Here is a 25,989-nt window from a genome sequence, read left to right as displayed (position 1 = left end):
AGAAAATTTGACATTATACATGTAAAGAGGTATTAAAAAAAAAAAATCAGTCTTCTATACCATAACTTATGGGGTTGGGATGTGTTCATATAGTTTTATGTTGTTTGCTTTAAAGAGGAGTATGGCCCATAAAACTCACAGGTTATTTTTTTTTTTTATCTGTATTGCAACTGTATGAGCAAATGTACACAAACATTATGGGGTAATTTATTAATATGAGGGACAGATAACATGTGTAAGATGGTGCATCTGCTGAATCTGGTGCATCTGCTGACTATCTAATTTAAGTTAAGACAACTATTATATTAGTATACAGAGGATGAAGGACACCTGCAGAGCAATCACGGGGGTCCAATGAGTCAATATAGTGCTCACTTGTTCCTGGGCTTCTCCAGTGATATCGTTGTCTATATTACTGATCAGTGCTATGCCTATGCATTGCACTAAACAGTAACAGAAATCTAAAGATTTCTTTAAATAGCCTCCTTTGGGGACAAAAAAATAAAATAAAAAATAAATTAAGGTTTTTAAAAATGTGAATAAGGACCTCCCCTAATAAAGTTAACTATCCATTTTTCCAGTTTACAAATAAAAAAGTATAAAATGAACACAAACATTTTTGTATCTCCACATATGGAAATGTCCAAACTATAAAGATAATGATCCTGTATGGTGATTGGCGGAAATACTCAAGTCCAAGTTTGCTGATTTTTGGTCATTCTACATCTCAGAAAAAAAGGGACTTGTATGGCTGGGACTAATATTGCAACTGCCAGAGGTCCACAGTTTGGAGTTCACTGATTTAGAAGGTAGCACCAACAAGGCAGAGTGATGAGTTACTGCAAGTGGAGAACAAGTCGCTAAGACCAAGGAAAGCTTGAGGTGTTCAAGTATTACAAAAAAAAACAACAATCCTACACCTTTTCACTACCTTCCCCTTGCTTATACATGTAGTCCAATGATTAAAGAAAAGGGGAAAAATTAAGAAAAAACTAAATGGTGAGTGCCACCTCTCTTGTATCTTTGATGTGATGCATAAAAACAAATTCAATCTTCATGCCCGAGGTGCTACAAATCTGCATAATGTATAGTTGATGGCATCACCTCTAGCAAACTTTTTTTAAACTGTACCAAGTGAGGAAAAGTGCTACAATTGAGCTGATTACATCACAGACATTGCAAGAACTTGTATTCATTAGGTGATTAACTATGTAATATATATTCTGGCATCATTATCAACATCTTCTTTGTCAAAGTATTTGGTATACATATTGTACATGAGTTTCCTGAATGAAAATCCATGACAATGGTTAATAAAAGGTATTCAGCGTACAGGAACCTCTGAATGCCATCTAGATTTGAATTTAAGACTGAATTTAAGACCCTGCTTTAGAGGTTGACGAGTTTAGAAAACCTATTTTCTTATATCATATTGGATAATTCTGAGTGAACAGAAATGTCCTCATCTCTCATCTGGAGTGGAGAGAGACGTATCCACATAAAGAGTGTTTCTCACTCTGGAGGACCTGCCCTGTGTTGCATTTAACACACAACCCAACAATTTCAGTTAACGTTGTGTAATGCTCCATTTCTCCTGCGGTGGCGCTGAAGGAAAAGCAAACACTTGCTGCAGAGTTTCATCTAGGGTTCAGAAGCCCAAACTAGATTTTTTAAATATAACTATACACTAAACCCTACCTGACCTTTCCATCTCTCTACCTATATGTACATCTATCTATCTATCTATCTATCTATCTATCTATCTATGTCTCATTTTTTAACTGTTTGGAACTATATAGTAACATAACATTTAACATTTTACACTATTTTAAAGATCCTGGCATATAAGCCATTTCACATATGAACTTTTTAAAAACATCACATATCTCGATAGGTTACTCACTCATTACTCACAGACAACCTGGTGGAAAAATCCATTGTCACTTATTTCTAATCATATAAAGCAAAGTACACGCCGCTTCAATTACGTTGTCTGCTTCTTTTACAGACCAAGAATGAGTCACAATCCACATGATGTATTTATCTCACTAACAATGATTTGAAGTTAGACAACTGAGGAAAGTGAAATATTTAATTATATCTTAATGAATCACACACAAAAAAAAAAAAAAAAAACACCCGCCATCTGCTTACACGTCTTCATGAGAACACATCATAGGCCTTTTTACTACAGCCCATGAGTCAGCTTCTGATGAACAGGTAGTTATTTCCAGTACATCTTCGGGTGGGCACCAATAGACTTCTTGCCTCATTTGGTGCTAATTTGTAATATGCATCTGCAGAATCTTGTTGACTCACTATATAAGTGCAGCACAGAAGTTATCAGCACCAAAGGTAATTGTATGTGTAAGAGGAACATTGTATCCAGCAACATAACAATTGGAGATGCAGAGATTATTTCGAACACCCTTGGGTCTTTTGCGACACCACCTTCTGCATTATGCTTGCATGATGATAATCAAACTTGCTGTACTGTGACATCACTATGTGAAAAAAAACTTATGACTCCACAGGTAACCATGCATGAATGATAATCCCTGTAAAGTCATAGAAAAAGGTTATTCCACACAGTGATGTCACACCTGTCAGGTTTCCTTCACTTTGGTTATAACCCCTAAGCTAAAACATCACTTTCCCTCCCCTTCATCCATCAACAGCCCTTCACCTCCTTGCTGGAACTTGATGGACGTGTGTCTTTTTTAACTGTACTATGTAACTTTATTATACGTCTACAGACATGTCACTGTTATCTTACTGTTATATTGTTATATCACTATTATATTGTGATATTAGGACGGTAGCAGGGCTCAACATCACATAGTGACTTCCTCAGGGGTGAATACCCTACACCTTGACCCCTGAGGAAGTCACTAAGTGATAGAATGCGTGGGGATGCTTCCCTCCTAGACTATGGGGTATATACTCTAGTGCAGACTGGCTGACTGAACTTTATTTTTCACCTTATTTAGTGCATTTTACTTGGTTGAATGATATGTTAGCGCTATGCTTATTGCTGCATTTAGGAGGGTCTGATCTAGCTATAATCAGGTGTTGGTGTGTTTTTGATTGTTTTTATATATTTGTCTGTACTCTTTGCCTTGTACAATAATGTGGTCTACATATTTTATAGATATTAGCAGTTGTGCATGTGTTGTCTTCTTCTATTGTGATAGTTGTGATAGTTGCACCCAAATTTTAAATATTGTTAGTGGCGCCCCTGCTTGTTGCTGATATACAGTATCAAGCAGCTCTTTCTTTTATACAAAGAATGTAATTTATTAGTTTTCCCCCCCTTATTTTGGGATGATAATTTGGAGCTTCAAAACAGATTACTAGTCTCAAATAAAGTTTCTTTAATTTGCAATGGTTATCCTGGAAAAATGACAATGCAAAGTCATAAGATTATTTGCGGATATTGCTTCCTCTAACTGTGCATCAACTTTATGGGCGGAAAATGACTACAGAAGTTATAGCTAAACAAAGTCTAAGATATTATCAGTGGAATACAAAAACAAAATGGAAGTTGCCTTACCTCCAGAAATGGAAAGCATACAATGGACTACAAGGACTGCATGGACTTGTTGGGGTTGGACTCAAGCTTCTTGGGGTGAGACTGCAAAGTCAAAATGTCACTAGCAGTGAGCAAAGCAATCATAAGCAAATGGGATGAATAAAATATGATCAGACTACGCACATTTTAGGCTGTGATCACATGTTGCTTTTTTCGAAGCAACCTTGCCGCTTTCTACATTTTTTTCACAATTTTGGAAAATTGACGCAAAAATCGCATTGAGCAAAAATGCAAATTGTGAACACAGCTCTACAGGATGACTCCTGGAGGAACATAATTGCATAGGAGAGTTTACAAAAGCCATTTAGCCCAAATATGACCTGCAGGCAACAAAAGGTAGACCATTCCTTCCACCATAGTTTCCTTCACTTGGCTCTGCCATGCAAATGAGAACTCTAAAGTATGCAGGGTATGTAACAGCTTGAAAGATCTACAGTAGGGTAAAAAAGTATTTAGTCAGCCACCAATTGTACAAATTCTTCCAGATAAGAGGCCTGTAATTTTCATCATAGGTATACCTCAACTATGAGAGACATAATGAGGAAAAAAAAATCCATAAAATCACATTGTCTGAGTTTTAGCAAATTATGGTGGAAAATAAGTATTTGGTCACCCACAAACAAGCAAGATTTCTGAATCTCACAGACCTGTAACTTCTTCTTTAACCCCTTAATGACCACGGACGTAAATGTACGTCCTGGTTTGGCGGGACTTCCCGCACCAGAACGTACATTTACGTCCTGTGTATGACCGCGAGCATCGGAAGGGTGCTTGCGTCATACACGGCAGGTTCCGGCTTCTAGCAGATCACGGCATCTGCGCATTGCGGCACTTTGATTGGATGATCGGATCGCCCCGCAGCGTTGCCGTGGGGATTCGATCATCCAGCATGACAGCCGGAGGTCCCCTTACCTAGCTCCGGCCATCTCCCGGGGTCTTCTGCTCTGGTCTGCGATCGAGCAGACCAGAGCAGAAGATCACCGATAATACTGAGCAGTGCTGTGTCCTATGCATAGCACTGCACAGTATTAGCAATCAAACAATTGCTATAGATAGTCCCCTATGGAGACATAAAAAGTGTAAAAAAAGTTGAAAAATTTAAAAATAAAAAGTAAAAAAAAGTGAAAAATCCCCTCCCCCAATAAAAATGAAAATTGTCAGTTTTTCCCATTTTACCCCCAAAAAGCGTAATTTTTTGTTTAATAAACATATTTGGTATCGCCACATGCGTAAATATTAAAACTATCAAAATATTATGTTAATGATCCCGTACGGTGAATGGCGTAAACGTAAAAAAAATTAAAAAAGTCCAAAAATGCTGCTTTTTTGTCACATTTTATTAAAAATTTTTATAAAAAATGATCTAAAACTTTTATAAATGCAAATGTGGTATCTAAAAAAAAGTACAGATGACTGCGCAAAAAATGAGCCCTCATACCGCCCTATATACGGAAAAAGGAAAAAGTTATAGGTGGTCAAAATAGGGCTATTTTAGATTACTGATTTTGTACAAAAAGTTTTAGATTTTTTTTAAGCGGTACAAAAATATAAAAGTATCTAGCCATGGGTATCATTTTAATCGTATTGACCCACAGAATAAAGAACACATGTCATTTTTCCCCTAAAGTGTACAGTGTGAAAACAAAACCCTCCAAAATGTGCAACATTTTGGTTTTCAGTAAAATTTCCTCCCTAAATTTTTTTTGGGGGGGTTCGCCGTACATTTTAGGGAAAAATGAGAGGTTTCATTACAAAGTACAATTGGTCACACAAAAAACAAGCCCTTATATGGGTCTGTACATGGAAATATAAAGGAGTTATGGATTTTAGAATGCGAGGAGGAAAAAACGAAAATGCAAAAATAAAATTGGCCTGGTCCTTGAGGTGAAAATGGGCTTGGTCATTAAGGGGTTAAAGGGTTACTCTGGTGTAAACTTTTTTTTATTTTTTTATCAACTGGTGCCAGAAAGTTAAAGAGATTAGTAAATGACTTCTATTTAAAAATCTTAATCCTTCCAGTACTACTTAGCTGCTGAATACTACAGAGGAAATTCTTTACTTTTTGGAACACAGAGCTCTCTGCTGACATCATGAGCACAGTGCTCTCTGCTGACATCTCTGTCCATTTAAGAAACTGTCCAGAGCAGCATATGTTTGCTATGAGGATTTTCTCCTACTCTGGACAGTTCTTAAAATGGACAGAGGTGTCAGCAGAGAGCACTGTGCTCGTTATGTCAGCAGAGAGATCTGTGTTCCAAAAAGAAAATAATTTCCTCTGTAGCATTCAGCAGCTAATAAGTACTGGAAGGATTAAGATTTTTTAATAGAAGTATTTTCAAATCTGTTTAACTTTCTGGAACCAGTTGATAAAAAAAAAAAAAAAAGTTTTCCACCGGAGTACCCCTTTAAGAGTCTCCTCTGTCCTCCACTCGTTACCTGTATTAATGGCACCTGTATGAACTTGGAAGTCTGGGAAGACTGAATCTCAATAGGCAAGCAGCTTGGTGTGAAGAAATCAACTGTGGGTGCACTTATTAGAAAATGGAAGATCTAAAAGAGGACTGATAATCTCCCTCGATCTGGGGCTCCACGCAAGATCTCACCCCATGGTGTAGTAACACACTACACTGCCAGGGACTCAAATCATGCAGTGCCAGAAGTGTCCCCCTTCTAAAGTCAGTACATGTCCAGGCCCATCTGAAGTTTGCTAGAGAGCATTTGGATGATTTTGGAGAATTTCAGATGAAACCAAAGTAGAACTTTTTGGAAAAAACTCAACTCGACGTGTTTGGAGGAGAAAGAATGCCAAGTTGCATTCAAAGAACACCTTACCTACTGTGAAGCATGGGGGTAGAAACATCATGCTTTGGGGCTTTTTTTCTGCTAAGGGACCAGGACGACTGATCCGTGTAAAGGAAAGAATGAATGGGGCCATGTATCGTGAGATTTTGAGTAAAAACCTCCTTCCATCAGCAAGGGCATTGAAGACGAAACGTGGCTGGGTCTTTCGGAATTACAACGATTCCCTAACACACGGCCCAAGGCAATGAAGGAGTGGCTTCATAAGAAGCATTTCAAGGTCCTGGAATGGCCTAGAGCTCAACCTAATAGAAAACCTTTGGAGGGATTTGAAAGTCTGTGTTGCCCAGTGACAGCCCCAAAACATCACTGTTCTAGAGGAGATCTGCATGGAGGAATCGGATAAATACCAGCAACAGTGTGTGAAAACCTTGTGAAGACTTACAGAAAACATTTGAACTCTGTCATTGCCAACAAAGGGTATATAACAAAGTAGTGAGATGAACTTTTGTTATTGACCAAATACTTATTTTCCACCATAATTTGCAAATAAATTCTTTAAAAATCAGACAATGTGATTTTATGGATTTGTCTCTTCTCATCATGTCTCTCATAGTTGAGGTATACCTATGATGAAAATTACAGGCCTCTCATCTTTTTAAGTGGGAGAACTTGCACAATTGGTGGCTGACTAAATACTTTTTTGCCCCACTGTAAGTAAAAATTAAGCCAATGGCCATGCAGTTTTAGTAGCTCCATTTTGGAATTTTAGGTGGACTTTTTATCTACTACTAATATACTGGGAATGTACCTGGAGACTAATATCCCGACAAATAAATGATGCAATTCCTATGTAACGTATGCAACTTGGGTTCAAATTCCTACATTTACAGTATCTATAAATTATACAACTGGTGATAACAATTCACCCTTCATGCAAAAGATGACAAGACATGACCAGACAAAAGGCAAAAGTTGAGAAGAGAAAGACAACGTTCATACACATAAAAGACAACTAAAGTGGTCACACAAGCTGCTTTATAAAACCTTTAGACCATATATTGATGAAATATTTCCAGTTTATAGGTACTGGGGAAGATTTTAGAATTAATAGGCCATTAACACCTTCGCTATGCAGTCAGGTTTTCTTTTAAATATATGTTACTGTTTTGGGTCTACAGCTCTCATGCAGACTTGTGTGTCTCCATGGTAACAGACTACAAACAAACTGTGCAGCCAGATCCTGTGTTCTGCCTGTCCCTTACTTCTTGCTTACCTACTTACGTTACCAAGAAAAATCAGGCAGGCAATAGGGAGCATGGCGGCAAGATCAGACTATAGAAGGGTTGTTTGCACTTTGGGACCATGGAGACAAGTAGGTTTGCAATGAAGCTGTAGACACAAATTAGTATGGAAGCTGACTGCATTATTTTTTTTTTATTAGATGCAGTAAAGTAATATAAGATCTGTGATGAAAGCGGACACACCCTTTAATTGAATAACATCACAAATGATACATTTATGACAACTTGACAGGAACTGAAATGTTTTGATCAAATGTGTCCATAAAGTGGGCATGACAGATGCCAACATGTAGACAAACCAGAATGATGGTAAGTAAAGCCTCTGAATGACAGGTTAGGCGACAAGTACCATAGCTGCTGTGCCAGCTTAACTCATACCATGCCATAAGACATGAGACACTTACACATAGTACCTAACAAAGAGTGGGACTCATGGTGAAGTGGAACTAAAACAACGACAATACAATGTTCAAACAGTAAATGCACATTAAATGGAGGAATCGGCAGGGATTATTGACTTTTGTAACATAAAAGCTGAAAATGCCAACTGTTGCATTTGTGCACTACTTTTTGCTCGTCTTTTTAGGTTGGGTACACATGTTTTTAGCCTTTGTTTAGCGCACACCCTGGGAAAAGCTCCTGATATAGGCTATGACTAATGTCTAACTTTGGCACCCACCACCCATTAAATATTGGAACTGTTTTACAGGTACAAAATGAAAAATCTTGCAAGGTATCAGTCAAACATATGTCATGATAGCCTATGAATGACCAATGCCACTGTTAGGCATCAATCATTACTTTCAAGATGTCTGAGCCACGAGTCAACAGGGTGGTCCTCAGTAGCATCTCCCGGCCTCACTAGCCTTGACTGATAGATCTCAACCTATACAAAAATAGGAAGAAATCTATCTAAGGTGGGGAGAAGTAGCCAGAGACCACCCTGATGACTTGTGTTTCAGATATCATTAAAGTGATATTTTCCCTTAGAATAGATTTGTAAAAGGTAGGCTATATTCTTTTTATAAGCATCCTGTTGGATAGAACAGAACAGTTTATAGAGCTATAGATTATAAATATACATTATATATTTGTCAAGCTACAGTTGCACATCATGAAAGTTGAGACTATGGGGAGGTGGGACAAGAGCGCCTGCGAAATTCATTGAAAGCCTTTGTATGAACTCTAAGGCACATGGAGGTATAGTACAGCTTCTATGGATGCTTTATTATTGTTCTGTACAAAACAGCCATATAATACAGCTGTGTGTATGAGGCCCGACAATGGCTTTTATTGGTGGTACTGGATAAGGTAGAAATTTTACAAACATAATTTTATCCCATACTTTCTAGTAAGGTCAGTAATAAACTATTATATATATATATATATATATATATATATATATATTTTTTTTTTTTGTCATTCTAATCTCAAAGTGATCACTAGGACATATCACTTCATGAATGGTGGTGGTCTGACCTCTAGGCAGCCACTGATCCTGAAGAAGAAGCGTTTTCAGCACCAATTTTGCATTGAGGCCTATTCACTGCATTTTCTGCCCAGTGGTGCTCCCGTTGACCCGCTTATGGATGCCACACTGGAATTTCCTTTCATAATAGGTGGATATGCCACTCTATAGGGAACAACTGTGAACTGGCCACTGATGTGATCCCTTTTACAGGTCAGTGGGAGATCCAGTGGTCAGACTTGCCCCAATAAGAAAGTGATGTGGCTTTTCTTCGCAATATGCTGTTCCTTTATAATTTGGGGATAGCAGTTTAAAAATATATTTAGGGATGTTCCGATACCAATACTAGCAAGGAAAGGATTGTCCAGCGCAGCGAAAGCTCAAATGCAAGTTTTCTTTATTCTGACATGGCAGCACAGGTAAAATGAACAGCAGTGATGCGTTTCGACCACCTAAGCATTTTACCTGTGCTGCCATGTCAGAATAAAGAAAACTTGCATTTGAGCTTTCGCTGCGCTGGACAATCCTTTCCTTGTTACATACGTGTACAGCGTAGTCCGGGCTGGGTCCGTAGCGCGTGAGTGGATACTCACTAGGGGTGAGCTGGATATACCTTTTGGACTGTGATACCGATACTAGTATCGGTATTGGGGCCGATACCAGGTATCTGCATGGTATCTGGGACTCGTCTAATGTCCCGATACCAAATCCAATACCTGGGGGAGTTCTCCGCTGCCCTGTTCTCTGGTTCGTATCACTTCCGCAGCCCCATTCTGCCATCCACATTATGGCGTCTTATGGAGGACCATGTGACACACACGGCACTCCACTCCACCTGCTCCTGCTGGCTACAAAGGGGGGTCCTGCTGGCTACAGGGGGGTCCTGCTGGCTACAGGGGGGTCCTGCTGGCTACAGGGGGGGCTGCTGACTACAAAGGGGGGGCTGCTGGCTACAGGGGGTCTTGCTGGCTATAAGGGGGGGGGCTGCTGTCTACAGGGGGGTCCTGCTGGCTACAAAGGGGGGCTGCTGGATACAAAGGGGGGCTGCTGTCTACAGGGGCTCCTGCTGGCTACAAAGGGGGCTGCTGTCTACAGGAGGTGTCCTTCTGGCTACAGGTGGGACTGCTGGCTACAAAAAGGGGACTGCTGGCTACAAGGGGGGGGGGGGTGCTGTCTACAGGGGGGGGGGGTCTAATGTGTGCAAGTATCTATACTACCTACAAGGGGATACTACCTACTATTAAAGGCAATCTCACAGCAGAGTCACCTGCACTAACTTGAATTTATAGGTAGACTGTGCAGGTGACCCGGTTTCTACCGCTGCTCACCATGTGAACATCAGCGCAATCGCTACGGAGACATCGGTCTCGCCACCAATGCAAATTCCCTGTTCTGCCCAATGGAGAAGAGAGAAATCTTGGCCCATACTACAGCAGCCGCCTCTATTGCACAGAACAAGGAACCCACATATCAGCACGGTAAACAGCACTAGAAACCGGGTCACCCTGCTGTCAGATTCCCTTTAAAATAAAAGTACTCAAATTAAAGTATCGGTACCAAAAATGGTATTGGGACATTGCTAAATATATTGTTCTGCACACATCATCATACAACTTTTATAACATGGATTTACTTTTGGTATTAGCATTAATGTAACAACTGTTTTATAATGTTTTAGCCATGTATAAGGATATATAGGATGGGCAAGTTAAAAAGTAGAACATTTTGTTAATCTCTTGTCTGTAATTTCATTTAAAGACACTACAGCATAAAATAACTGTTTACATGGAACAATAAACTTCTGTATTAGAATATCAAGAACAGACTTTAGTTTACATCTTCTTTAAAAGTTGCAGGAAGCGGTGTGCAAATCATTTCTTATGAATGTGGAAAAATGATATGCATAAACATACACCACACAAACATGGGTTGCAAATGTCCAATTATTGTAACATGAATGCTACAAACACACACACACACACACACACACCACTGTTTACTAGACACATATAAAGCAAATAGACTCAATTTCTACACAAAAATTAAACAGTTACATTATTACAAAATACATGAAGTACAAACAGAAAAAAAAAAAAACAATCTACAGAATTCTAAAGCCACAAACAGTAACAGACATTAATACACACAGAATGTAGGACTGCTGAAGCACAAACACTGACAAGGACACACATTCACAGATAGGCCAAGGAGCCCAGAAACAAATAAAACATTTCCTTTTAAGAAAACATCTATTACCGCCGCTGCCGCCGTATGAAAAATTGATTATGGCTAACACATTTTCATGAAGAGCGTTTCAATTATGCTTTAATCTGGTGTACTGCTGCTCATCATTCAGGAGACACACAGGCCTTATCTGAAAGGCAGTGCTGGGACAAACAGGGGGAGGGGATACAGAAGGTGGAGAGAGGAATACACACAACGCATAACACAGACATCACGGCCTACAAAATCCTTATTCTGCTGCAATTAAATGGCCAGGGCACAGACACTCTGTTGTCTACCGGGTTCAAGCCTGGCCATGGATCTGTGTAAAAGGGGGGACGATAAGCATCCACAATACTGCAGCACATAAAGCATGCACACACCAAGCTGCAGAGCTACGAGGCTGTCAGGAAAAACACAACCTAGACGGCTATTGGTTGTACATGGCATGCACAAACCATCAAAATATTAAAGAGAGAGACAATACTTACTCCAAGGTCAAGCCTGGGATTCGCAGCCTTTCCCGCTGGGCTTTCATGACTGTTATATTTTACCACCATCTATTGAGACCATGACACACATCCACTGGCAGCATCCTGGCGCTGACAGAGAGCCAAAATGAGCCACTATAAAGGAATGGACTAACAATCTCAGGGGGAGGGGGATTCTCCAAGTTTGGGTCCTTCCACCTCTAGCTGTAATAAAGAGATGTCAGCTGCTATATTCAGGTTAACACGATGAATGCAGCACAGATTTTTTTTTCCTTCTTTGCAAAGCAAAATGCACACTAACAGAATTGCAAATGAGGCTCCGAGCCGTGCATATTAAGTGGCTCCCTGTCTCCGCCGGCTGCCAGGCTTTTCCTTCCCCAGCTCCGTCAAATGAAGTCTCCTCTAAAGACTGACAACAACACACACACACAAAAACCCTGCAATGCACATTAAAAGCGATTCACCTAAGAATACGTAATCATTAACCCTTAGTGAGCCTTCACAGGCTGCTTCAGCAAGCCACCGCAGACAGGATCACCAGACACAGCCTGGATGCACGTGTTAACTCTTCTATTCATGCAGAATGGATACAAATAGCAGATTATATTAATAGGAAAAACTAAAAATAGTCAGTACTAGAATAGAGATGGAATTATTTCATCTGTTATTCTCAGAAATTATAAGAAAATTATACACGTTAAACACTTGACTGTAAAGACTTTAATGCCAATGTTGAGAATAGAGAATTTGAAAAAAAAATTTGGGCTTTAATAAAAGAGTAGGGAAACAGTCCTGAACTATTCTCATGTAGTTACAGCTATTGTACTCCGCTACTACCGGTACTACCACTCAAGTAATCCAAACTCTCTGTAGTTGCCAACTTTGTGACTCATGACTATCCCAAAAAGTTCTATACCAATTTAATGATGTAGGAAATTTTAGATTGCTGTTTAACCTATCACATACCATTAAAATTATTGTTAAGTAACACATGTGAATAGAATCAATGGCAGTTCTCAAGTCTCACACGTACAGTATCCTGTGCATATTTGATGCACAGAATTTGAAGCTGCAGCTTTTAATGTAAACTAAATGTCTGAACACAGCTTCAAATCTGCAGCTTCAATTCATGCAAATCAAACATGCGCAGGATACTGTACATATGAATGGGCACATATTTGATGCACAGGCTTTGAAGCTGCAGATTTCAAAGTAAACTAAATGACTGTACACAGCTTCAAATCTCTAGCTTCAATTCATGCACATCAAATATGCGCAGGATACTGTACGTGTGAATAGTAGGAAAAGGTTAGAAGGTACAGAGTGTTATCCCAGTCATATCATATCTGTTTTCAAAAAAAGAAATGCATATGGAAAGGCTTTGCTGATCTATGAAGAGGTTAACATCCTTGGTACGAAAAATGTTTCATCCATGGACTCCTAAGAATTCCATATTCACAATCTGAAAAGGCTCATTGTATTAAAAAAAAAAAAAAAAAATCTCCTTTCCTGCAGGTCTGGAATTTACAGCTGTCCTTCTCATATACACACACATATACATACATACACACATGCTTAGGAACCATGTGTCAAATATGTATAATGGCATGACACCTTCTAATGTACAAGACAACTATTAATTTACTTTTAACCTCTTAAGGACCTAGGGCGTACCTGTACGTCCTGAGTCCATTCCCGTTCTATAACGCGTGGCCACGGCATCCTAGTGGGTCGGGACCCGTGGCTAATAGCGTGTGATATTAACCCTTTAGATGCAGTGTTCAAACTTTGAATGCCGCGTCTAAAGTGAAACTAAAACGTTGCCGGTTAGCTCAGGTGTCTGTTCGGGAACGCCACGGCAAAATCGCGGCATCCTGAACAGCTGTAGGACACGAGGAGGGTTCCCTTACCTGCCTCCTGGTGTCTGATCGCCGAATGAGTGCTCAGTGCCTGAGATCCAGTCATGAGGAATCAAGCAGCAGAATCATTGATCAATGGTTTCCTATGAGAAACCATTGATCAATGTAAAAGATTAGTGTGTGCAGTGTTATGGTCACTTTTTATATCATGAAAAAAATGAATAAAAAGCGATCAATAAGTCCAATCAATACAAAAATGGTAACGCTAAAAACTTCAGATCATGACGCAAAACAATTAGCCCTCATACCACCCCATACATGGAAAAATAAAAAAGTTATCGGGTCAGAAGATGACAATTAAAAATTTTCCTGCGTGTAGTTATGATTTTTGTTTCAGTACCACAAAATCAAACTTACATAGGTAGGGTATCATTTTAATCGTATGGACCTACAGAATAAAGAGAAGGTGTCATTTTTACCCAAAAATTTACTGTGTAGAAATGGAAGCCCCCATAAGTTACAAAAATGTGTTCTTTCTTCAATTTTGTCTCACAATGATTTATTTTACCGTTTCGCCGTAGATTTTTGGGTAAAATGACTGATGTCATTACAAAGTAGAACTGGTGGCACCAAAAATAAGCCATCATATGGATTTTTAGGTGTAAAATTGAAAAAGTGTTATGGTTTTTAAAGGTAAGGAGGAAAAAACGAAAGTGCAAAAACAGAAAACCCCCGGGTCCTTAACCCCTTAAGGACCGGGGGTTTTTCCGTTTTTGCATTTTCGTTTTTTGCTCCTTGCCTTTAAAAAATCATAACTCTTTCAATTTTGCACCTAAAAATCCATATGATGGCTTATTTTTTGCACCACCAATTCTACTTTGTAATGACGTCAGTCATTGTGCCCAAAAATCTACGGTGAAACGGGAAAAAAAATCATTGTGAGACAAAATTGAAAAAAAAAACGCCATTTTGTAACTTTTGGGGGCTTCCGTTTCTACGTAGTACATTTTTCGGTAAAAATGACACCTTACCTTTATTCTGTAGGTCCATATGATTAAAATGATACCCTACTTATACAGGTTTGAATTTGTCGCACTTCTGGAAAAAATCATAACTTCATGCAGAAAAATTTATACGTTTAAAATTGTCATCTTCTGACCCCTATAACTTTTTTATTTTTCCGTGTATGGGGCGGTATGAGGGCTCATTTTTTGCGCCGTGATCTGAAGTTTTTAACGGTATCATTTTTGCATTGATAGGACTTATTGATCGCTTTTTATTCATTTTTTCATGATCTAGAAAGTGACCAAAAATGCACTATTTTGGACTTTGGAATTTTTTTGCGCGCACGCCATTGACCGTGCGGTTTAATTAACGATATATTTTTATAATTCGGACATTTCCGCACGCGGCGATACCATTTATGTTTATTTTTATTTTTATTTACACTGTGTTTTTTCTTTTATGGGAAAAGGGGGGTGATTCAAACTTTTAATAGGGAAGGGGTTAAATGATGTTTATTCACTTTTTTTTTGCACTTTTTTTTTGCAGTGTTATAGGTCCCATAGGGACCTATAACACTGCACACACTGATCTTTTACATTGATCACTGGTTTCTCATAAGAAACCAGTGATCGATGATTCTGCCGCATGACTGCTCATGCCTGGATCTCAGGCACTGAGCAGTCATTCGGCGATCGGACAGCGAGGAGGCAGGTAGGGGCCCTCCCGCTGTCCTGTCAGCTGTTCGGGATGCCGCGATTTCACCGCGGCTATCCCGAACAGCCCACTGAGCTAGCCGGCATGGTTTCGGTTTCACTTTAGACGCGGCGTTCAACTTTGAACGCCGCGTCTAAAGGGTTAATAGCGCGCGGCACAGCGATCAATGCCGCGCGCTATTAGCCACGGGTCCCGGCCGTTGTTAGAGGCCGGGCCCGAACCGCTATGACGCGGGGCCACGCCGTGGCCCCGCGTTATAGATCGGGAGTGGACACATGACGTTCCAGTACGTCATGTGTCCTTAAGGGGTTAAAGGGGTACTCCGGTGAAAACCTTTTTTCTTTTAAATCAACTGGTGGCAGAAAGTTAAACATATTTGTAAATTACTTCTATTAAAAAATCTTAATCCTTCCAGTACTTATTAGCTGCTGAATGCTACAGAGGAAATTCCTTTCTTTTTGGAACACTGATGACATCACGAACACAGTGCTCTCTGCTGACATCTCTGTCCATTTTAGCAACCATGCATAGCAGATGCATAGCAGATGTATGCTAAGGGCAGCATGGTGGCTCAGTGGTTAGCACTGCTGCCTTGCAGTGCTGGGGACTTGGGTTCAAATCCCACTAAGGACAACAATAAATAAAGTGTTATCATTATTATTATAACGTCAGCAGAGAGAACTGTGGTCGTGATGTCATCAGAGAGCATTCCAAAAAGAAAAGAATTTCCTCTGTAGTATTCAGCAGCTAATAAGTACAGGAAGGATTAAGATTTTTTTAAAAGAAGTAATTTACAAATAGGTTTAACTTTCTGCTACCAGTTGATTTAAAAGAAAAAAGGTTTTCACCGGAGTACCCCTTTAAGGGGTTAAGCATTTTAAATAAGAAGAAGAGAAATACATAGGCTGGGCTCACACACAGTATTTTGTTCAGTATTTCCAACCAAAGCCAGGAGTGAGTGCAAAGCACAGGAAGATATGCAAGCCTTTTTTATAAAAGTGTTTCTCTGCATTGGTTCTGATGCGGACCAAATACTGATCAAAATATTATGTGTGACCACAGCCAAGAATTATAATGGGGTATTCCTAACTGGTTAAGATGGTTCCCTGATCTCCTTGGGTTTGCCAGCAGCATTCTGAGATCAAAAACAGAAGAGCCAGCTGCATTAGGCAATTTGCGCTACTCCTGTTACCATTAATATAAGTTACGTAAACATTGCAGCAGTGTGGGCCACAAAAAGACTGGGGGTGGCCATAACCATCTCTTCTTTCTTCTAGAAACAGCCATATCTGTCCATTGGCTATGTCTATTATTGCATCTCTGCTCTATTAAAGTGAATGAGCTGCAATATCACACACAACCTGTGGACCGATGTGGCACTATTTTTGGAAGAAGACTGCAAACAGATACATTTGTAAATAAGAAGAAAATGTGTCAATAAAGATGCAAGGGTAAAAAAAAAAAAAGTATAATTTTTCAAATTTTACATATTTTTCCCTTATAACATATGGACATTAACAACTCTTCTAGGGATATTCATAGATTTCTCAGCTAAAAATCATGCAGTGTCCAAAGAGTTCCCAGAAGACCCATGTCAATCATAGCACTTCCTAGCAGTTCCTAAACCCTCCCTGAGAGACCAACGTGCAGTAAACTAAATTCAATCTGGAATGCTACAGGCATACAAAGAGACAAAAGAGAATATTAAGCCACAAGGCTCAGGCTTCTCTTACAAATGTGTGCATGTCTATATAGAGATAACTAAATAAACAATTACTATAAGAGATTTCCATCTTCATGTAAATAGTGACGAATGCCTCTCCATTAGCTGAGAATTGACAAAAAGATGTGGGCTTAGTTAACCTATTCCAGTCTGCTTCAGCTGCGATCACGCCTTCTTAGCGTGATTGACAGTCCAGGCACGGCCTATGTCATCGCTCTGCTCTGTCTGCTTAGGGAGTAGAGTGGTGATGAGGTCAGAGGGGGGGGGGGGGGGGGGGAGCGATTACAGCCGGAACCGACAGGACTAGGTGGGTATAGCTCCCTGCCCAGGGGACTACTTATGGGGCCAGTGGGGGCCAGTTTTAAACGTTCACCGGAGAAGGTGACGAAGAAGATTTTACCATATATAACGTGTTGCCACACATTATATATGATAACATCTGATGACAGGTTACCTTTAAATTAGAAAAAAAAAAACACACACACACAGCACTTTTGCTGGCATAACTATTTGGGAGCAATATTTAAATGTCCCTAAACAACATTGCCATCCTGGAATTCTTCTCAGAAAACATGTCTATAATAAAATACATTAGTTTAAATAAAAATTCCAGCTACAAAATGTAAACTGTAATAACAATTGTACTTACATAGCAGATCTGGCTGTTGGCTATTAACCCCAAATACAAACAAGGCCTAACTTACTTCATGTATTGAGCTTGTTAAAATAGAGAGTGAACTTAGTTTGTCCTTTAGAGCAGACTGAATAGGTAACAACTTTGTTCAATCTTAAAGATGCCAATGAGCCCTGCAATACTATTTCCACATACTCCAAATACTTAGCTCTACCTTCTAATACTACATAGTGTTGCTAAGTCTTCCCCTCTATGGCTGATTGGATAGGGGTTGTTTTTGTGAAATGTTAATATATCTGTACTATAATTCCAGTTATAATAAGCAATATTCTGTGTGCACTCAGTCTCCAAATGTTAAGATGCATGGACCACCACCGTAAAGGCCATGTTCATATTGTAAGGAGGCCCATAAGCTTTAGAGGTGTTATTCCACCCATAAACCCTGAAGGCTTTATTAAATGTAGTCAACAAATGTAATATCTAATCTCTTTGTAATATATCTCTGTAAAAGCTAATATCTTTGTAATATATTTTGGTAAGTATATGGAAAGGAGTTGTACTGGTGAGATGATCCCTTTAAAGAAAGTAAATAGCATAAAATAAAATGTCACCATAGTAGTAGAACACTGAATTTACATTATACTTCCTAGAGATGAGCGAATCGAAGCCGACAAACCCGAATTCGTTACAAATTTCAGGAAATATTTGATTTGCAACAAATGCGAATATCGCCGGGATTCTATTGCGCGAATAGCTTCACTAAACTCCATTTTACAGCGTTCCAGGCTCCAGGGCATCTAAAATGGCGGATCCACATGTCAGTACATGGTGCAAGGGATGCTGTGAAGGCGGGAATGTAAGGCGGGAAGGGAGGTAGGCAGGATGACCTTGAATCACATGGAGGATGCAGGCTATAAGCAGCCAGTCACCCATGTGATGTCACAGCCCTATATAGTCGGCAGCCATCTTGCGGCCAGTCACTTCATTCATTACACTGCAGAGAGATAGGAGGGACAGTCTGTGCATGTGTGTGTGTTGCAGCAGAGAAAAGCTCATTCCAGCAGCGTTTAACATCCTCCTAGTCACATCAGCGTTCTCATGGATGGAGAACATTGTTCTTTTCACTGTAAAGGATTTTTACTGCAGCTGCAGGCATTAACCTCCGAGTCACTTTCTTCGGCATAGTATTACAGAGAGGGGAAAATAGCTGTGTGTTGCCTCATACATTTCAACAAGCTGCATCGACTTCATAAACCTTAGCAGAGGAGACAGGAATCATGTTACAGCGCAATTTAGTGTCTTTGTTCAACAAAAAAATGTCTGTAGAAGGTATAATACCCAGCAGTCCATTCCTAATAGTCTTTCACAGAGTGCAATTTTGTGTTAAGTACACAGCAATTTTTTGGCTGCAGCACTGCTGGTGTTTTACAAAAATATATATATATTTTTAAGGGTACTGTAGCGCCCTCATCAGTGCATACCGAATGCGTACATCTAAGTAGTGTACTATTTTGTACCTGTTAATCTGTCAAGGGCCTACATACTGTGAAAGGACAGCCAAAAGTAATCACCGTCTGGTGCTTTACAAAAATACAGAGTTTTTAGGCACATTGTAGCGCATTTTTCTGCCCTCATCAGTGCATACAGCATGCGTACATCTAAGTAGTGTACTATTTTTTACCTGTTAATCTGTCAAGGGCCTACATATTGTGAAAGTCCAGGCAATAGTACTCACCTAATGATGTTGTACTCATACTTTTTTAAGTGTACTGTAGAGCATCTTTCTGCCCTCATCAGTGCATACCACATACGTAAATCTAAGTAGTGTACTATTTTGTACCTGTTAATCTGTCAAGGGTCTAGATACTATGAAAGGCCAGCAAACAGTGCACACCTGCTGCTGTTCTACACAAATACTGTTTTAAGCATAGTGAAACGTATTGTACTCCCCTCATATAAGCACTAGTATGTCAGCCAGTGAAGGGCCAGGATGTGTACAGAGCAGTGGCAGAGGCCTAAATCCTTCAGGCAGAGGTCACAGCAGACTAGTAGCGAGTGGCAGCAGGAGTTGCAGCAAGAGGCCGAAGCTCCCGTTATCAGCTAGCGGTTGTGTCTCGACCAGAAACCCATCTGCCGTCGTCGATTGGTTAACACGGTCATCCATTTCATCACAAGTGATATCTGACATCCCCAGTCAATAGTCGGTGGGTTCCTCAGACACAACCCTCAGTTGGCATGGCCCGGGAGCAGTCCCTGTCCTCCCATTGCCTCTGTCCTATGCTGTTCCCTCTCCTACAGAAGTATCTTTTGCTGTGGGTTCAGCTCCACTATTCACTGAGGACGATCTAATAGATGACAGTCAGCAGCTACTTCCCAGCCAAGAAGTGGAGGAGATATCTGCCGCTTCCTCCGCTAGGTGGGTAAGTAGTGATGAGGCAAGTGACATGGGAGGCGGTGTTGCCAGGGTTCAGGGTCCTGAAGCAGACACGGTTGAGGAACCTGAGGAGGACATCAGTGATGTGCAGACAACTTGTTAATGATGAAGCCAATCGCAATTGGGAGCAGAGTGCAGAAGGGGCTTCATCATCATCAGGAGAAGAGAGTTGCAGGTTGCCCATGAGGCAGCAGCTGAGCCAGCAAGGCAGTAGCATGGTTGGCAGTCAGCATGGTGGCAGAAGTGGAAATTCTGGAGCCAAACATGCCCGGGGGAGACCACCTGCTTTGTGGCAGCCTACCTTCCCGGGAGTTAGTGGAACGGGGTTCCTGGAGACGGCGGCAGTAGCAGTCAATTAGTGCGGACTGTTGGTGGGAAAATCAGCTACTCGGCGGTGTGGCTGTTTTTAATCAAGCATTCGGAGGAGGTTCACATAGCCACATGCAAGATATGTCGGCAAAAGGTGAAGCGTGGCCAGGGTCCCAATGTTGGCACCACACCCTGCGTCAACTTATGCTTTGCCACCATAAAGCGGCCTGGGAGAACCGTGGCTCCGATGTAGTGGTCCAGCCTGCTGCATCACCCAGTGCCACGCCGCTCCCTCATTCAACCAGCCACCACCACCTCAGCCAAAAGGCAGCTGTGTGTCATACCCTCCTTTTGTCACTCCAGATGCTTTTAGTCAGCCATTCCGCCAACAATCCATCCATGAAGCCATGTCCAAGAGACATCAGTATGCGCCCACTCATCCAACGGCGCAGAATGTGCTCCTGTCTAAGTTGCTGGTGCTGCAGTCCCTCCCTTTTCAAGTGGTGGACACTGCACCTTTCAGAGAACTGATGGCTTGTGCAGAGCCGAGGTGGAGAGTGCCAAGCCGTCATTTCTTTGCAAAGAAGGCGTACTGATCTGCACAATTTTGTGAAAGAGCAGGTGGGCCAGTCCTTGAGCCTATCGGTGTGTACCAAAGTGCACAGCAGCGCCGACATCTGGAGCTGTAACACGGTCAGGGACAATACATGTCCTTTACGGCTCACTGGGTGAATGTGGTTCTTGCACAGCCACAACCCCAACTTGGACAGGTCACGCCACTTCCTCCTCCACGCTCTCAGCCTGTTGGTCCGGGGACAGTGTGTGACTCCACCTCCTCATCCTCCACCGTTTCCTCAGCCTCCACTGCCTAGACAAGTCTCAGAGGCACTTCAGCATACCATGTGTGCAGGGCACAGTGGTGTCACGCTGTTCTTCACATGGTTTGCCTTGGCGAAGAGAGTCACACAGGGGAGGAACTGCTAAAAGTCATTCGTAAAGAAATCTGAGCATGGCTTATTCCACGAATACTGGAAATGGGAACCATGGTGACTGACAACAGGAAGAACATTTTGCATGCGCTGCGACTGGGAACGCTGAGCCATGGCACACGTGTTCAATCTGGTTGTGAAGCAGTCTTTGAAGTGTTCCCCCCATTTGCAAGACATCCTAACAATGGGAAGGAAACCTTGCATTCACTTCAGCCACTCGTACACCGCAAAGCACACCCTCCTTGAGCTGCAGCGTCTGAACGGTATCCCACAACATAGTCTGATTTGTGACATTGCCACACATTGGAATTCCACCCTCCATATGTTGGACCGACTATACAGCGAAAATCCATCACAGATTTATTGATGATCCAAGCGGATAGGGGTACTCCCCTGTGTAACTTCAATGTGAACCAGTGGCAGCTCATACGTGACACCTGCCGTTTGCTCAGGCACTTTGAGGAAGCCACATTATTAGTAAGTCGCCAGGATTACGGGATGAACAAGGTCATTTCACTGCTGGTCAGGGCACTGTAGACATGGCGCCTACATCTCACGGACACATGAGACCTTTGGGGGCTGAACTGGAGGAGGAGGAGGGGGAGGGGCACAGTGGAGCAAAGTTTAGGTTTTGCCAAATGGGCTTTTTTCTAGTAATCTGACAGGAGAGGAGGAGCAGGAGCAGCTAGAGGAGCTAGAGGGTTATGAGTAAAGCGAGACAGACAGAGGACCCAGACACACCGTGGCAGTATGCAGTGGAGATGGAAGCATGGGAGTCTCTCCGAGTAACTTGCACAAATGGCACGATGCATGCTCACCTGCTTGCGTAGTGACAGCCTAAATGTCACCATTTGGCAGTGGGATGACTTCTGGATCTCCACCTTATTGGACCCACGCTACCGCCACAAAATAGGGGCCTTTTTTTTTTACACCTACTGAGTGGTAGGACAAAATGACCTACTACAGAGGCATCCTATGTAGTCAGTTGGCCGATGCCTATCGGTAACCTTCGTCCATCCTCTCGCATGTCTGAATTGGGGGGCCCCCCTGCGCTCACCTTCCACTGCCATGGCTGCTGGGGAGGGGTGGGGTGGCTGGAGCAGTACCAGCTCCATCAGCAGCAGCCTGAGTCTACTGTCGCTGATGAGTAGCTTTCTTCACCCACATAGTGAAGCAGCAGCTAGACCTGGAGCAGGACCTGAACCAGCAGGTGGTGGCATACCTTGACATGCCCATGCCAACAAACCTTGAAGATCCTTGGACTTCTGGGCAGCCAAACTTGATTTGTAGCCGCAACTAGCAGAGTTTTCCCTCAGAAAACTGTCCTGCCCGGCTAGTAGTGTGCCATCAGAGTGGGTGTTTAGTGCAGCTGGGGCCATAGTCACCCCAAGGAGAACTCGTTTGTCCACGAAAAATAATGAAGATGAATCAGGCATGGATCAGCCAGGATTTCCAACCACCAATGCCTGATGCATGAGAGTAGATTGACTATGGTGCCACACCAACACTTCACAAATATGGATAGCGCCAAACAGATTTAAGGCGCTGCTCCCCAGTTACAAACATTCCTCCGCATCAGACCTTTATCACCCACCTTGGTCACCAGGTACTGGTATTGCCACCCACCGCACCACTCTGTCACCGGGTCACTTTCAGGACTCCTGATGTTGCTGCTGCCACCTCCAGGCTGTTTCATTCAGCCACTATCTTGTCTCCTTATGCTTCTGCCAACTCTAGGCTGTGCCATTCAGCCACTATATGGCCTTCTCATGCTTCGGCCACCTCCAGACTGTACCATTCAGACATTATATGGACTCCTTATGCTTTCCCCACCTCCAGGCTGTGTCATTAAGCCAATATATTGTTTTCTGATGCTGCTGGGACTGTCTTCGATATTACGTTCAATTTTTTATGGTAGCACTATCAAACATACATGCTCAATAGAGATTTCAACATTGATCTTTTAATGTTAGGGGTTGTGAAGCCCTCTTATGTACGCATCCTGCTGCCTGATCCGGGCTGTGTGTTTCAGGAACTACTTGGCTTACTTATGCTGCTGGGCCTGTGCCTATATTTTTTTGATGTTAGCACTAGCTAACATACATCTTCTATGCAGATTTCAATATTCACCTTTTAATGTTAGGGGTTATTAAGCCCTCTTGTGTACATCTGCTGCTGCCTGATCCCGGCTGTGTGTTTCAGCAACTATACGGTTTAGTGATGCTGCTGGGCCTGTGCCTAAAATTTTTTGATGTTAGCACTAGCTAACATACATCTTCTATACAGATTTCAACATTAACATTTTAATGTTAGGGGTTGTGAAGCCCTCTTGTAAACTCATGCTGATGCCTGCTCCAGGCTGTGTGTTTCAGGAACTACTGTGCTTAGTGATGCTGCTTGGTTTGGGCCTTGGGATGCCGCGCCATCCTGCACCCCTTCCTTTGCTGACCACCGAATCAGCTAACTGCAGGTACCTGCATCCAAATGGTTCCCTACACTATCCTAAGGACGCCATAAGATATTGCCCTAATCTCTATGTGGGAACATCATCCAGTGGGTTAATGCCCTGTGCCCTCACATACGAGGCTTACCTTTACCAGCCTACAACAAGCAACTAAATCATATAAAGCTACTGTATCCTTGCAGTTATCGTCTCTGCACCTACACATTTGCCGTACCAATCTAAGGACGGTATTTATCTATATACAAGAGGGAACACAAGCCTTTGGACCATTACCCACATAACTTTATCTGGGCCTTTATTATCTAAGCACACCAGAATATCTATCTATACCTCTATGTCGTATCACGATCATACTACCATTCAGTGAGATAGGTGACGGAAGAAACTATACTCCTGCCCTCCAAACACTTGTCCCTGAAGAGTTGCAACGCTTGAAACTGTGCCACAACGAAACGCGTTGGAAATATGTGGCTTTAAATTGTACTATACCTGTATGCAATCATTGTACCAAATTTGATGTGCTTACAGTTGTATACTCACCAAATAATCCAGCTGAGGTCCACAAACCAGCTCAGTTGTTGCTGGTGACGTGCTATACGTACTGCACCCGGTACCTCCATTCCCTCCAGAACCAGGGAGAGATAGGAGGTTCCTGTTGCAGGCTGGCGTTCTCTAGGAAGGCCTCCCTGCAGTAACAGGTAGGGGGTCCTATGTGACTAGTAGGGCCAGTATAGCCTTACTCTAGCAAACTATCCACAGACTAGGATAAGCTAGGTTTGTGAAGAATATTAAACATTGTACTGTACCTTTAATTGTTTAAATGTGTGAATTTTGTGTGCCTATATTTTAAATGTACACCAATAAAAGTATGTTTTTATGATCCTAGTGTTTTTCCTATTGCTTGGTTTGGGCCTTAAATTCTTTGAGGATAGCACGAGGTAACATACCTCTTCAATAGAGATTTCAACATTGATCTTTCAATCTAAGGGGTTATGAAACCCTCTTGTGTACTGCTGATGCCTGCTCCTGACTGTGTGTTTCAGGAACTACTTGGCTTACTGATGATGCTGGGCTTGGGCCTTACATTTTTGGATGCTAGCACTTGCTTACATACATGCTTAATTGAGATTTCAACATTGATCTTTTCATCTTAGGGGTTATGAAACCCTCTTGTGTACTGCTACTGACTGCTCCTGTCTGTGTCATTCAGCAACTACATGGTTTAGTGATGCTGCTGGACTTGGGCCTTACATTTTTGGATGGTAGCACTAGTTAACATGCATCTTCAATAGAGATTTCAACATTCACCTTTTAATGTTAGGGGTTGTGAACCCCTCGTGTACTCATGCTGCTACCTGCTCCTGTCTGTCATTCAGCAACTACATGCTTTAGTGATGCTGCTGGGCCTAGGACATTACCTATATATGTTTATGGTAGCACTAGGTACCATATATCTTCAATAGAAATTTCAAAATTCATCTTTTATTCTTAGAGATTGTGAGGCCCTATTGTCTCCTCATCTGCCGCCAACTCCAGGCTCTGCCATTCAGCCACTATATGGTCTCCTCCTACTGATGCCACCTCCAGGTTCTGCCATGTGACATGTCACTCCTTGTTAGATTTGGTCCTTTGTACCCACACGCCGGGCCTGGGACACTAAAACTTGGGAGTTAAAAGTTCAATTTCAAAATCCTCAATTTCAATTTCAAAATCTTACATTTCTATTTGAAAATAATTACAAATAAGGAAAAAAAAAAACTGGGGAGCGGCTGCAATTTACTTCCAATATATAACAATGGTGCCAAAAATGATAATATAACTTACACTTTGTGAGCGGCCAAAAAAGACTATCCCGCAAATCAATTTAAAGAAGGATATTCTCTGGTTGCCGCTACACTCCTTTCTGGTGGGATCAACCCACCCGATATAAAAATTGGAAAAAGAAGAAACAAAGAGGAGCGGGCACAGCTATTCCCTCTAT

General features: G+C 41.6%; 1 protein-coding gene across 10 annotated transcripts in view; it reads right to left on the bottom strand.

Moving 5' to 3' along the window:
• The window catches only part of MAST4 (microtubule associated serine/threonine kinase family member 4), a 632,006-nt gene that overhangs the window by 199,418 nt on the left and 406,599 nt on the right, over positions 1–25,989 (bottom strand). Inside the window, exons 1-2 of one of the 10 annotated variants that reach the window (XM_056541559.1) lie at positions 11,878–12,249; positions 3,554–3,634 (exon numbers count right to left, since the gene is read on the bottom strand). The exons of 8 other annotated variants lie outside the window; for them this stretch is intronic. In XM_056541559.1, the coding sequence (XP_056397534.1) occupies positions 3,554–3,634; positions 11,878–11,924 (128 nt within the window). In that variant the 5' untranslated portion in view covers positions 11,925–12,249. Of the gene's footprint in view, positions 1–3,553; positions 3,635–11,877; positions 12,250–25,989 lie in introns of those variants that run through there. One more of the 10 variants, XM_056541566.1, reaches the window with a different exon arrangement.

This window comes from Hyla sarda, chromosome 1 (genome assembly GCF_029499605.1).
Source record: "Hyla sarda isolate aHylSar1 chromosome 1, aHylSar1.hap1, whole genome shotgun sequence".
NCBI lineage: Eukaryota > Metazoa > Chordata > Amphibia > Anura > Hylidae > Hyla > Hyla sarda.
This window is presented reverse-complemented; position numbering and strand designations above follow the sequence as displayed.